General features: G+C 50.1%; 1 protein-coding gene across 1 annotated transcript; it reads right to left on the bottom strand.

The window, feature by feature from the left end:
* Positions 1–3,371: 3,371 nt before the first annotated feature.
* Positions 3,372–11,297, bottom strand: LOC138259398 (actin, alpha cardiac muscle 1-like). The gene is made up of 7 exons (XM_069207117.1): positions 11,194–11,297; positions 8,786–8,933; positions 7,634–7,958; positions 6,447–6,608; positions 5,609–5,800; positions 4,350–4,531; positions 3,372–3,590 (listed from the first exon to the last, which is right to left on the bottom strand). Exons 2-7 carry the CDS (start codon positions 8,912–8,914, stop codon positions 3,447–3,449), a joined length of 1,134 nt encoding a protein of 377 aa, XP_069063218.1. The 5' UTR covers positions 8,915–8,933; positions 11,194–11,297; the 3' UTR covers positions 3,372–3,446.
* Between the last annotated feature and the right edge of the window lie 3,441 nt (positions 11,298–14,738).

Here is a 14,738-nt window from a genome sequence, read left to right as displayed (position 1 = left end):
ACTAGAGAACACCTTCCTTGTCACTTTTCGGCTGGTACTGATTCTCCATTGTAGTGTGATATGGAAAAATGTCTGACATTTGTTTCAAAATCACATTATCAAACAAAGGAAGTTTTTTTTAACTTGGAGCTTTTTTGATTTATTTACATCTCCAACCCTCTAGGGAGCTGAAAGTTCAGGTGAACCTCAGATTTTACAATATGACAAAGGCACTGAATAAAAGCAGTCACTTTTCACTGATTGTGAAAAAGACTTCGTGTCCCAATTCCAAATTGTGTGACACAATAATAAAGACATTAGCGGCTGTATTTTTGGCCACATTATGCCTTGACAAAAACTTTACTGCTGTGTAGAGATCCGGCTTCAATCGTGTACAGCACCCACAGGATACCCAAGTTATGACATGTTCTGTAAAAAAAACATTGATATTCAATTATTGGACTTCCAAATAAATAGAAATATTGCTGCCTCCAGGTCTGGTTCTGTATTTCCCATGATTCCTCGTCTCTTTTAGCTAATTAATTGTTGAGATTGCAGGATCCAAACGAGGCCTGCCAGCATGCCGACCCTTCAGTCTGCATTAATTTGAGAAGAATTTTCATTTTGGATTATTGCACAGCAGCAAATCACTTGAGATACAAGGCAGCTTTATCTAGAAATTTAGGAATGTATTGCTTGGTTTTCGTTAAAAGCCAGCTCTGCTAAAGGTAGTGTTCTGCATTTGTTACTTTCAAAAAAACATTGAATCCTTTAGGAGCAGATGGAATAACAAAAAGATGTGTTGATGATGGAAGAGGTATGAAAGCGAGAACATTATACGCACGACAGAAGCAGCACTGATGTCACGTTACCCGCACCTGTTTAGCGCATTTCCACCATATCTGTTGTCTCATAGTGCTTGAGGAAACCGTGCGGCCTTCACGGTTCTGAGATCCTCATGCAACCGAGTCAAAGTGATCTGTTGATAGAGTTTTCTCTTATGTTTCGTGTTGTGCCGTTTTTTTCTATTGTTTAGAGTTGTGGTGTCTTGGATGGTGCCCTACAAGGTTGGAATAGACGAACACCTGGTTTAATGAAAGATTACACTGGGTAGTGGCCGGCTAGTTTCTGTTTTAGATCTGTGAGGAGCACCAAGTGAATGGATGCTTGTGTCGAAGCACATTCTCCTGGGCTGTGCGGTTGTCCGTTGCTTGGCCTCAGGTTGTTGTTACACATCGAGTCACCTCGAAAGAAAATATAACTACAATAAATGAATTATGTACTAACTTGCTTTGCAAAAAAAAGTAACCATTATAGTGGCATGTGCGAGGAATTTAGGGTTGTTGTCAACAAAGGGGTGAACTTTAAGGGTTATTTTACATTTTCTTGGGGGAGGGGTGGGCCTGATATGTATTGGGAGAACCTTCCACAGAGGATATCCAAGTAGCTGATGGTAAAGTGGAACCTGAGCTTTCACAGAGCTGCAAAAGCAGGTCTGTGAAGCTTTGGAATCTCGCCCTGGAAGGGTTCATGGTGTCGTGGTTCTACTCTAACATGCCCCTCTACTGGGTGGCAGTGTTCTTAAAGTCGTCTACCACAGCCTGAATTGTCTTGTAGAGCCAGGTGAGGGTGTGAATTGGAGCTGTCGCCAAGTGACTCAGGCCTCAAAGAGACACATGTATGATGCTATGTGAGTAGTGATTTGTGTATAGAAAGATGCTGGCTTATAATGAAATGTGATGGTGATATGTTTGTGCGCAAAGAGATTTTTGTGTGTAGGGTCCTCCGTTTTTGTGAAGCGTTCCTATTTTGTGCTGTGTGTATTTGAGTTGTGTATTGTGCCAGGGGCCCTTAGTTTTTGTTTTATAGGATTGAGGAGTCTGTGTTTAGGGGCTGTTTTGTGCAGTGTGCATGTGTACTGTACTTATGCGGTTTGTTCGTGCTGTATTTTTGTGTGTGCTGTCTTTGTGTGCGTAACACTTCCAATTGTTTTTTATACAGGGAGCGTCTGATTGCAAGTGAGGGGCTATTGGTTTTTGCTTTGTATTGGTGTTTTGTGCTTTGCAAGGTACTGTGGGTCGTTTTGTGTGAATAACTGGTTGTTCATCTGTCCTGTATATAAGGGTGTTGGGTGTGTCGAGCATGAGGCTATTGGTTCCTGGTATGTGTGTGATAGTGTTGCATTTGTATCTGAAGTCTTGCTGCTTAATTCTATGTTCTGCAGCGTTTAGAAGTTTGGCTTGCGTGAAGGGGTTGTTACTTATTCTATTTTGTAGGTGTGTTTTCTTTCTGTACAAGAGGCAAGTTGTGCTTGTTGGGAGGTAGCTGTGTTGTTATTTTGCGTAAAAACTATTGGGAACAAGGTTTTGTGTTTAGGGTTTCTGGATTTCGCATTTATTTGGTGGGAACTATTGGTATGTGCACTGTGTAGGAGTTGTGATTGTGTGTATGGGTGCTGGATTGTGCTGTATGTAAAGGTTATTGTGTGGGGGAGAGGGGGTGATTCATGGTTTGAAATATACTTAGGGGTGTCCTGCTTCTATTTATGGGATTGCTGGTTTCTTCTGTGTGCCGCATGGATTGCTATGGTGCAGTAGGGGCTTGGAGTTTGTGATGTGAGTAATTGTATCTTTTTGTTTGGGGTGATTTGGGTTTATGTGTTTGTTTTAGCATGTAGTGTGCTCTTAGTCCTGTGCACAGCACAGGTAAGTTGACTTTGTGCACTTGAGGAAGTAGGTTTGTGCTGTTAGTGGATGGTTGCATTTGAGTTTAGCTGCCAACGTCTTTGTGCTGTGCGTATCCTATTTGGTTTGCATGGCTGAATGTACTGCAAATTAATATTTTTATGTTATCTTGGCGGCATGAAGTGTGATACTTGGGGTATGCAGTCGTGGGGTGGTGGGTGACTAAGCGAGTCTCAGTGATTGAGGTCAAATGATCCCTTGGTAGATCAGTGTTTCCGGGTGGGCTCTCTCTTGTGGTGCTGGCCTATATAGAGGGACTGCCTCCGCCTTTCCTCCTCCCCGCCCACCTCCCTCCTTGCAGACCCCCTGGCATCTCAGAGACAAAACAAACTGTGTGTTTGGTTTTTTTTTTTACTTTTTTTTTATTGTATGGAGAACATTTAATTTTTCATAAATAATAAAAAGTTCCAGAAACAAAAAAAGGCCATCGTTTTTCGAAGCCGTCCAATCCCGGTGGGAGGCAGTACGGTAGAGGCTGGGCCATGCCCACCTGTGGTCTTGGGCAAAGGGGCACCACACCAAGCTGGCCCCTCATCCAGGGCAGGAGGCTCGGCACCGCGGGCGACATCTTGGTTGTTGCTTTGGCCCCGCTGTGGGTGGTGCTGGGGTGGAAAGGAGAGGGTGTGTAGCTGCCTGAGGAGGAGCGGGGCTCCCAGTGAACTGCTTGGTGATGGTAAAGGGTCGGGATCAGAAGGTGGTCGCAGTGAGGAGGGGGCGATCTCCTTAGAAGCACTTCCTGTGGACGATGGAGGGGCCTGCCTCATCGTATTCCTGCTTGCTGATCCACATCTGCTGGAAGGTGGACAGGGAGGCCAGGATGGAGCCGCCGATCCAGACGGAGTACTTACGCTCTGGGGGAGCAATGATCTAGAGGGAGAAGAAGAGAAATGGGGAGCATGTTAAATGAGCGAAGTCGAAGCAAGCCCAAGTTGGGGAGAATTCCACACCCTACCCCCACCCAGATGGGGGAACCGCAAGCCGTCAAACTGGTTTTGGAAAGTGGAGGCAAGCGTGGCTGTTCTTCAACACTCAATGGACCAGTCTTATGTGGAAGCACTAGTCACAGTCTGGGCATAAGGTTTGACCTCTTCAAATGAACCCCTGCAAACTGGCTCAAGTATCAGTGACCGGATTCTCCAGTTCACAGGTACAAACACAGTATTGTCCTTAGCACCTGTGACATCCCTGAATAGTTATTTGGAAGCTGAAATAATGTTTAATTTACTCTAAAAGCGGTCTAAATAATGATTTTAAATTGTTTGTCAAAATGTTTACAAATGTTTTCATAAGTTCCAAAAAATGTTATTGCTTGAGCTTTATCATGGTTACTCTTTATAAAGTCTGTATAAGCAATAAATAGATTTTAATACACCTACCCTCCTGAAATCGTGGCAACCTATTTTGACATGTGGCCACTAACCAATTCCTGTCTCTTTCTTCCTGGGACTGACATGACCTGGAACATTTTCCAAAAATGTCCTGAGATTGTCGTCCTATCTACCAAGGGTAGCCCAGGAAGGATGTAGAAGGCCTGTATTACTGATGACCACAGTAAAGTCTACAGGCTACTCCTTGATGTGAGAAGAGTCCCTTTTGGTCTTACTGGGAGTGTAGACTTCTGCTTACCTTAATCTTCATGGTGCTGGGGGCCAGGGCAGTGATTTCCTTCTGCATCCTGTCAGCAATACCAGGGTACATGGTGGTACCACCGGAGAGGACATTGTTGGCGTACAGGTCCTTGCGGATGTCAATGTCGCACTTCATGATGGAGTTGTAGGTGGTCTCATGGATACCGGCAGATTCCATTCCTGGGCGGAAGGAGAGTGTACATGTAAGGAGGGTCGGTCAAGAGTGTCCACACAAACACACACACACGGCTCCAAGACATGGGTCAGGCTGTGGGCTCCAGGCTGAACACCGCCAGAACTGTGGATGAGTGTGAGGGAGTATGTCCAACTTTACAGAGGGTAATGTGCATGTAGGGACAAGGTTAATCCAAGCAGTAGGATATGCTGCACCTTCCTAGATAGAGCCCTGGGGAGAAGTGGCCAAGGGTGTGTGGAAGGCACTTGTTGGCGTGCTAAGGTGAAAGTGCTCCTTTACATTTGGAATAGGTTGTAGGGTGCTGTCCCACTTATGAGGAACATGGAGCGCGCCTTCCAGTGAGATTCTAATCTTGACCAGAGTTCTGGAGGCTTCCTGTATAAAGTGGGCTCATCAGGAGACAGGGGGCATGCTGGTAGTGAGCGACTAGTAAACTAGTCATGGGGAGAGGGAAGGAAGCATCTCTAAGGAGACTGGAGAGAGAGTGACAGAACCGCCTGCACTTGAGGTCTGGTGGCATTAGAGTGGGTTCTGGTTCAGAGTGCTGCCTTGTTTGGATTCACCAAGGATGTAAGGCTGGGAGAGGGTCTTGTGGCATTGGGGGAGGGCGGACAGTTGGAGTAAAGCGCCCTCTGTTGTATACTTACTAATGAAGGCAGGCTGGGAGAGGGTCGGGGCATGAAGGGGGGTAGAGTAAAGCGCCCTCTGTTGTATAGTTACCAATGAATTAAGGCTGGGAGAGGGTATGGTGGCATTTGGGGGAGGGCGGACAGTTGGAGTAAAGCGCCCTCTGTTGTATGCTTACTAATGAAGGAAGGCCGGAAGAGGGTCTGGTGGCATTGGGGGAGGGCGGACAGTTGGAGTAAAGCGCCCTCTGTTGTATACTTACCAATGAAGGAAGGCTGGGAGAGGGGCCGGTAGCATTGAGGGGTGGGGGTGGGGGGGCTAGGTAAGAGCGCCCCCCAGTGTATGCTTACTAATGAAGGAAGGCTGGGGGAGGCTCTGGTGACATCATACGCAGGAGGGCGCTGTGGTGAGGGCGCCCCCTGGTGTACACTTACCAATGAAGGAAGGCTGGAAGAGGGTCTCGGGGCAGCGGAAACGCTCGTTGCCGATGGTGATGACCTGGCCGTCGGGCAGCTCGTAGCTCTTCTCCAGGGAGGAGGAAGAGGCAGCGGTCGCCATCTCATTCTCAAAGTCCAGAGCCACGTAGCACAGCTTTTCCTTGATGTCACGCACGATCTCACGCTCGGCTGAGGAAGAGGGATTGGACTGTTGGTTCGTGCACTCAGTCTCGTTGGCTTAGTCTGCTCCAATCACTCACATAGCACTTTATCACTCTCCATCTCAGATTCTCCACCATGCCTTTGCTAGCCTCCAGCAGAACCGTTTGCGGTCACTCGCTCTGGCGTCTACTTCCGCCTGCTGCTTTGCTATAAAATGGCAATGCTCTCTGCCCCTACAGTGTACCTGTTCCTCAGCTCTGCCCTTCAGTTCATTCACCCGTGTAGTCCTCTGTTACCTGCCCTTCTAACTCCCAGTGGTTCCCTCTATCAGTCCTCCATCCCTCTGAAGGTGCAGAAGTATATCTGCCTCCCTCCTCCCACCCCGAGATTCGCCCTTTCAGTCATCCTTTCTTCTGAAGGTGCAGAGCTTCCTCTGGCCCCCAGGAGTTACAAATTAATTTCCCCTGCCCCCCTGTGGCTCACCCTCTCAGTCCTCCATCCCTGTGTAGGTGCAGAGCTCTCTCTGTCAGCTCTCTATCTCTGAAAGTGCAGAGTTCTCTGTGCCCCCTTGGGGCTCACTCTCTTTCATTCCTCCATCCCTCTGTAGGCACAGAGCTCCCTCCGTCCGCCCTCCCTCCCACTCAGGTCCCTCTAAAGCCCCGGATGTCCTCACCTGTGGTCACGAAGGAGTAGCCGCGCTCTGTCAGGATCTTCATCAGGTAGTCAGTCAGGTCCCGGCCGGCCAGATCCAGGCGCATGATGGCGTGGGGGAGGGCGTAGCCTTCATAGATGGGCACGTTGTGGGTGACACCATCACCGGAGTCCAGAACGATTCCTAAGGGAAGGAACAAAGATCCTCGGTTATCGTAAGGCCTCTTGGCGCAAACTGTACTCACAAGGCGGTTTAGGGCCTCGTGGACCATCACAAGATATCTCTGCGGGTAGGGAGTCCCCACAGTGCATCTTGGGGCCTAGCCAGCTACCATAAAACCTTGCAGGGACTTAGTAGCTACTATGGGGCAGCCCACCACCAAAGTACCACAGAATACCACACTCAACAGCTCACAGGCGCAGGCTGTCATCACAACACCTGCAAGGCCCAGGCGGCTCTCAAAATATCACAGGACCAGGTGGGCGGCATAAGACCTCTCGGGGACAAAGCAGTCCACTTGGGACAGCGAGAGCCATGGGGCCATCACAGGGCACCTCGGGGCTAGAATGGCAGAAGGCACCAAGAAGCCATCCCATCACTACACCTCACATGACCAGATAGTTATCACAAGACCTCAAAGGGTAAGGGGTCTTCATATTATTTCTCAGTGGCTATAGAATCATTAAAGGGCAGCAGAGACCAAACAGCCATAATAAGATATTGCGGAGCACTGTTGCTACCGTGGTGATAAACAATTGCTAAAGGACCTCAGTGACACAGCCTCAACAATCTGGGCACCACGAAGTGGCAGTGGGCAAGATCTCTCGTTGCTAGGAAGCTATCATAGGACAGCAGGGAGCACAGGACGTCACAACAATTCACAGGGCCAGGCAATCATCCTAGTACGTCGTAGGCCTGATGGACATCACACGACCTCTCATGGGCCAAGCTGCAAGCTTAAGGCAGCGGAGAGCCCGGATAGCAGTCACAGGTTTACTCAGGGCCAGGCGGCCATCACAACTCTGCCCGGGGCACGTGGCCATCTTAAGACCTTTCAAGGGTCTGCAGGGGTCAACAGTAAAATGGTAACCTCAGTTCAGGAGAAGAAAGGGGTGACTTGCCAGGGGCCCCAGAAAACTGTTGGAGCTCATGGGTGGCGTACTGGAGGAAGGGGGGAGTGATCGAGGGGGGCGGCAGCAGGCTCTTACCGGTGGTACGGCCGGAGGCGTAGAGAGACAGCACAGCCTGGATGGCCACATACATGGCGGGGACGTTGAAGGTCTCAAACATGATCTGTGTCATCTTCTCACGGTTGGCCTTGGGGTTCAGAGGGGCCTCTGTGAGCAGGGTGGGGTGCTCCTCGGGGGCCACGCGCAGCTCGTTGTAGAAGGTGTGGTGCCAGATCTTCTCCATGTCGTCCCAGTTGGTGATGATACCGTGCTCGATGGGATACTTCAGGGTCAGGATACCCCTCTTGCTCTGAGCCTCATCCCCAACGTATGAGTCCTTCTGACCCATACCCACCATGACACCCTGGAGGGGGAAAAAATAGGGGTGTGGGTTAACCAGAGACACAGCGAGAGCGCCCCTGTCACCGTGAGATGTAGTAAAGGGCGGGGGGGGGGGGAGTGATCATGGGATGTGGTAAGGAGGGTTAGTGTGCCTTGGTGGGGGTTTAGACCTCACGGAGTGCGCGAAGGTGTGGCGAGGGGAGTGATGGACTAAGGGGTTCTGTAAATATATGACAGTGATTGGGTTGGTCATTTCGGAATGCAAATGAGCGGAACTGGAAGGTTCCGTTTTTTTCTGGTGGCGATAAGGTGGGTTATTGTGGGGTCTAATGACTGTAAGGAGGGCTCTAAAAACTTGGGAGACCCGAGGAAGAGGCTTTTGGGCTCTGGGTACAGCAATGGGGTGGCGACTCTCCGCCATTCTTGGATGTTATGTGGTGAGGGACATTAAAGGGAAACGGAAAGGGGGGGCATAGTGTGCCAGATGGCAGAGTGTGTAGGCAGAGTCTAAAGGGCCCGGGATATAGTTATTTTTAAAAGTGCCATAAGGGATGGATGGCTGGCGAATTAATGAAGAAGCTAAAAATGTGGCCGGGAGGGCAGGTGGGTCAGTGAGGGGGCGGGTAGGCAGTGGGGGCGCCGAATTAAGCTGGTAAATGATCTGGGCGCGCCTGTCGCAGGCCGGGGGTCTGGGAGGAATGTGCTTAGGATAGCAATTCTTCTAAGCACTGGACAGCTGCATCGGGGACAGCTGGGTGTGGGAGTGTGGCACCGCCTCGGGTACAACCACAAGGGCATGGGCGGTCATTACGAGCCCTCACAGCAGGTGGGAGCGGGTGGGGCACTTACCTGGTGGCGGGGGCGACCCACGATGGAGGGGAAGACGGCGCGGGGAGCGTCATCTCCGGCGAAGCCGGCCTTTACCAGGCCTGAGCCGTTGTCGCACACGAGGGCGGTGACTTCTTCATCGTCGCACATGGTGGTGGTGTTGGGGTGTCTGTGGAGGGGGAAAGACTGGTGAGAAAGCAACACGACACCCCCATTCCCAGCTCCTGCCCTGCGAAAGCAGTACTACACTGTGTTCTTTTAGCAACACTCCCAGCCCTGGTCAGCAGGTGTCACTGTAAGATCAGTGCATGCCACAACCTCCCTGGGTGAGCGTGTTATTTCAGCTACACTCCCAATCCTGCTGCCCAGCAGGAGACCACCCATGACAGAACTTCCCCATCCACCTTTCCCTGGGTGTTATTTCAGCAGCACCCTCATCTCTAACCAGCAGGGGTCGCTGTAAGCGCACTCCTGGGCTGGCACGGCCATCCCTGCTTCCAGGCAATTGTACTGCTAGCCCTGGCCAGTAGGGTTCCCTCTAACAGCAAATCTTTCTCCACCCCTAACTTCTTACATGAGCAGTTACTTCAGCGGCACTCCCTTCCCCGGCTAACAGTAGTCGCCACACGGTAAATACTAGACCCACCAACGGGAAGAGCTGTTTCTTCGACGGCACTCCAACCATACTTTGCAGGTGTTGTTCTAAGAGCAGGTACTGATCCAGCCAATCCAGAGACAGGCCGGCCACCTTCCCCTGCTCCCTTCTCACAGACTATACGTACACACGTGACATCAGCGTGGGGTTAAATTATAGAACGACAAACAGCATCGTTCACAATACATCACCCCCTACTCAGCTCCCACATCACTTCTCAATGAACAGAAAGGCAGCGCGCGCCCAAGATCAGAAAGTGCCACCGCGGCTCCACAGACCCCTTAACCTTGCTGTTTAACCCTGTACATCTCCCACATTCTCCCAGGTTGCGAGGGGGATCGCAAGTTGTCAAGTCTGAATAGCTGTCCTAGACAATTTGAATTCTGGTACTTGTAGTCCTCCAATAATAATGGACAAAAATAAAACTACAAATACTAGCAGCAACAAGACTGGGTAACCACTCACACTTGCTATCTAAAAAAAAGGATATTATTCTCGGTTTGATTCCACCAGCCTCTCTTTTTCATGCTTCTTATTTTTTCCCCTCTTTCTCTTTTCTTTCGTTTGCTCTCGTTCCATTTCGTTTGCTATCTCATTCTGCCTTCATTTCCCAGTCACTTCTAGTTGGTTTCTTTTTGTTGCATTCCACCTTTGCTTCTCGTGTTCCTTATCTCCTAGAGTCTGGTGTTAGCTCTCCCCTCAGGTCGTCAACAACTTCTTCCCCTACATATGCTGCTGTTGCATTCCTTCTTCCATATTTCTCTCTCTCTGTTTCATCGTTACCTTCCGCTCTCGTAACCCCCTCTTCATCTCTTCCTTTCTTCCTCTCTTTTCTCCACCACTCTTTCTTCGATACTTCCCCTTTCTTTTCCACGCTTCTCCCTTTACTGCCCCTTTCTCTGTCTCGTCATTGTCCCTTGGCGCTGTGAAGCCTGTCCACTCCCTCTCGGCCTATGCCCTCGCTCCTGTTCTCACCTCCCCCCTCTTCGCGACCCCTTGGTGCCTTGTTGTCTGTTTTCACCCCTCCTCTCTCTGCCTCTTCAGATAATATTGCTATGAATAGCACTGATATCTCCTAAGGGCTGAAGCCTCTTCTCGCTACAGGCGCTCTTAAAAGCGCAGTGGCCGCGGAGGCACCCGTCAGAGGTTTGTATCTAATCTCCCCCGGGATCCCCTTACACAAGCCGAAGCCCCCTAGGGCTCAAATATCGGACTCCCGTTTTGCTCAGTTTCGGAAACCATGGAAGCCGCCTGTTGCTCCGGACTGGTGCCGGACCAGGCGCTGCACCCCTCTGACCGGAAGACGTGGGGGGTAGAGGCGTGTTCCAGGGGGGCACCCTTCGGCCGAGCGATGGTGCCACTTAATCGCCCTAATCCTACATTCTAAGCCCCGTGGCCCACAAGAGGACAGCAGCCGGGCAGGATCCGGGTCTGGAAGTGGGCCTTATTGCGAGTCCCGCATGCCAGCAGACCGTCCAGCTCCAAATGACCAGGGCTCCATGACCTGCCCACCTCAAGGGTGCCAAGCCGTCCCCGGTGCGGGCACCGGCGAGGCTGAGATCCGCAGAGGTGGTCCGTGGAGTGCAGAGGTAGCTCAGGCACCATGTGTGATCCTGGGCACCCGACCCTTTTCGGATGAGCCATCGGCGAGGTCCAAAGGGCTCGTCCCTTGGTGCTGTCGAGGCCCGAGCTCAAGGGCTTGCCTCGGTGTGCTATCCTTTCCTCCACAGTCACTCACTCACTCGCCCCTGGCGGGTCTAGGTAGGTCCCTTACCGGCTCTTGGAGCAGCGATGAGGCCCGGAGGGATGGCTTGGCAACGGCTACGGATGGATCTTCTGGGGTCGGTCCTGAGTATATATACCAGCTGCCCTCCTCGCGCACACCCCCTCCGGCACACTCCATATTTGGAAAGGGTCCAAGGCACCTGTGCCAGGCCCATTCATGGCCAGCTGACCAGCCCCAGCCCCTTCCAAGCCGGAGGGCCACCCCAGGGCGTCCAGGCCCTTGTAAGGACAAGCCGGCGACAGCTTGGGGGCAACCATGGGAAGCCATTCCTTCGCCATATATAGTGCTCGGGCGGGCCGGAGAGGCACCTGCTTTGCACGAGCACCGTCTTTATGTTCGCCGAACCCTAAACGCCTATTCTGGGCGCAGTCTTTCTAAGAAAAGAGGCAAAATCGGACCACGGCATACTTGGGGGGCTGTTTAGGGGAACCTCAACCAGCTTTACTGGGTGGCACAGTCAAGTTATATGACCCCAGAACCCTTTCTCCTCAATATAACTCATCACTGGTCTTTTTCCCACACAGATATTGCGTCCAGCACACTATACTCACAAGGAAATCATAGACAGAGCCACTGGGGGTTGTTTATTTATGTGTTTGTGGCTTTATCTAGCGTGAACTCCGCCCGACCAGGCTTCAGAGCGCTGTACAGTGTGAACAGTGCAGAAGTCAACCAGGCGTTGACTGTGGCAGCAGGGCAGACACACAGTGGCATATTTGTAAACACTCTTACAGGATGTACAGAGGTAAAGACGACTGCAGCACGGAGGAGGGGACACATAGAAAGGGTGACAGAGAGATGTCGCCAACAAAGACCCCAAGGCGCAGCTCTGCTAAAATTCGGCACCATCGCTTCGGCCTTGCAAAGCCACAACAAAAATTAGATTCATTTAATATAAGGGAACCGAAATAGCACTTCACAGCGGGAGGGGGGGCAGTGTCAGGGGTTGAAGAGAAAGAGACAGCTGATCCTTTGAAGCTGCGCCCTCCCCGTCTTTAGAGCGCTCCCTCCACCAGGGCAGTGACACACACATTAGTGCTTCGAGGCATTGGCGCCTAACTCTTTACTCAGTTGCATGACACCCCATCTTCGTGCCTGTCTCTAGTGCAGGTAGAAGATTATGTCCATTTGTTAATTTTATGAGGGTCGGGGGGGGGGGGGGGGTCACATTAAAACACACATTGTATCAAAACTGAAATAGGGATGCACTCTCTCTGCTGTGATGAAGGCAGGTGTGGTGTGGTATGGATGGAATACCAACAATCCTCTGGCTATACGCCATGTTTTTTGGCTGGTTCGTCCCCATTGCTTCTTTTGTTTTGAGGATGGGTGAAAGGTGAGAGAAAATAGCTGCGGACTTCCTTGTTTGTTTGCCTTTCAGGAGGGACGCAGGGCCAGTGCACACAATGTTCTGCAAGTCATACTATGTTATGAGTTATGAGAAGTTGTCTAGAAAAAGGGTGTGTCCACCGTAGCTCCAGGGGGACTGGGGTTCCTACTGGTTCAGTGTTTGGTCCTGTTGTTTGGGTATGAGTGAGCGACATACAACAATGCCATTTCTGTCCCTGCACAAGTGTGTGTTTGTGTGTGTGTGTGTGTGTGTGTGTGTGTGTGTGTGTGTGTGTATGTATGTATGTATATATATATATATATATATATATATATATATATATATGAGATCATGATTCCTATCTATAATTTCTAAGTTCATTGAGCTGCCCGTATAGTGTTATCACAATCTCGGCTACCAACAGGGAATCAAGGCGACTAGACGTGGAGTTGCGACTAGTAAACACTATGGCCCATATTTATACATTTTTTGCGCTGCATTTGCGTCGTTTTTTGACGCAAAATCGGCGCAAACTTACAAAATACAATTGTATTTTGTAAGTTTGCGCCGCTTTTGCGTCAAAAAACGACGCAAATGCGGCGCTAAAAAAGTATAAATACGGGCCATAGTTCCCTATATACTTACCTAGACGATAGATTGGTTGGCCATTTTATGGAGTCGATATGTGTGCAGGTCGATATTTTTCATTTCGATTCTGTAGCATACAATCATTTTCAGATGTACAATTTGTGTGCATTATCCTTAGTTGGCCAACTAAATTCTAAATGCTTTGAAGCTGGGAGTGATTACACCTGCGGTCCCTCCTTTCACCTATCTGAAGCCTGGAGTTATGCTTTCCGATGGGAGATTGGGCCCTAGAATGCAGTGCGCGGAAAATGCTCACATGGGGCCTCTTTTGCTCAGATAAAATTTAAAAGAAACCATCTGATATCCACAACCAGAAACTCGAGGTATCCTGGTTGAGTTGCAATAGCAGTAAATGCGATCCAAATTCAAAGATATTCACTTTGTCAACAGTGAATTGGTGAAAGGTTGCCAACGCCCTGCTAGATTTCAAGCATGTTCTCTGCAAGTTACATACAGAACTCAGCTGGGCACACCTGGCCTGGACAGGTTAAACTGTGACTGGAATCTGGGCATCCAGGGTACACACAGATCTCTGCAGCAGGTGCATTAACCGACCAGGCTTTGTTAGTACGATTGAAACTTGTGATGTGAATGCCACAGACAGACCCTGGGCCAACAGTACTGTGCTATGTTGCGTGAAGGTTATGTATACATTTCTAAATGCTCTCAACTCAGTGTGCTCCCTAAACGGCACTCTGTCTCTTTCAGCACTCCATGTTACCCTGGGGCTGAGGACGGCTCCTTACCCTTTCTGTGCAGTTCGGTATATTCACATTTGGATACACGGATGCATAGAAACATTTGCATACCACATTTGGGGCCGGATTTTGCAAAGGGTTTTTCCTATTCTGTGTCAATGGGAAAATGTGTTCGTACATATGGCCCTTATATCGGTGCATGCCTCAGAGAAGGATTGAGGTACGCTGTGAGAGCTCTGTGGATATCTCAATACTGTGATAACAGTGCATGGTGCAGATCAGGATGGAGGTGCATTGTGAGAGCTCTGTCGATGCATGGGTGTGGTGATACCAGGAGATGACTGCGAGAGATACATTGCGAGAGCTCTGTGGATGTCTCACTATTGTGGTAACAATGCAGGGTGTGGGCCCCGATAGAGGCGCCCTGGAAGAGCTATGTTGGTAGCTCGGGACCAGGACAGTGGTGCATAAGATAGGTATGGCTAGAAGTGCTTTCTGAAGGCTCTCCCTACAGCTCACCACTGGATCGCTGGTCCACGCTGGCCCCCAGGGCAGACTGCTCTCTCCTGGTGTGTTAGCCGTGATTAAAATCAGGATAGACGTACACGACGAGAGCTTCGCATCCCTCTCACTACTGAGACACCAGTACATGCCGTGTTTGAAGATAAACGTACATTGTGAGCCCAGTGCACATCTCAGCACGAAGATGCTATTCCATGAGCAGGACGGGACAGAAATGCATTATGAGGAGTCGGATGAATGTGGAATCTTGTGGTTCATACAGGACAGGACCCAGGCAGGCTGAGCTGCTTTAAAGACTGGAAACCGTATTTATACTTTTTTTGCGCCGCATTTGC

Source organism: Pleurodeles waltl, chromosome 9 (genome assembly GCF_031143425.1).
Source record: "Pleurodeles waltl isolate 20211129_DDA chromosome 9, aPleWal1.hap1.20221129, whole genome shotgun sequence".
In the NCBI taxonomy this organism is placed as follows: domain Eukaryota; kingdom Metazoa; phylum Chordata; class Amphibia; order Caudata; family Salamandridae; genus Pleurodeles; species Pleurodeles waltl.
The sequence above is the reverse complement of the archived record's forward strand: the minus strand, read 5'-3'. Positions and strand labels throughout refer to the sequence as shown.

Coding starts and splice junctions, on each gene's coding strand:
- LOC138259398 (XM_069207117.1), bottom strand. CDS start 8,914: ATGTGCGACGATGAAGAAGTCACCGCCCTCGTGTGCGACAACGGCTCA. Junction 7,959..8,785: donor TGGGTCGCCCCCGCCACCAG/GTAAGTGCCCCA, acceptor TTCCCCCTCCAG/GGTGTCATGGTGGGTATGGG. Junction 4,532..5,608: donor CTTCCAGCCTTCCTTCATTG/GTAAGTGTACAC, acceptor CCTTCCGCCCAG/GAATGGAATCTGCCGGTATC.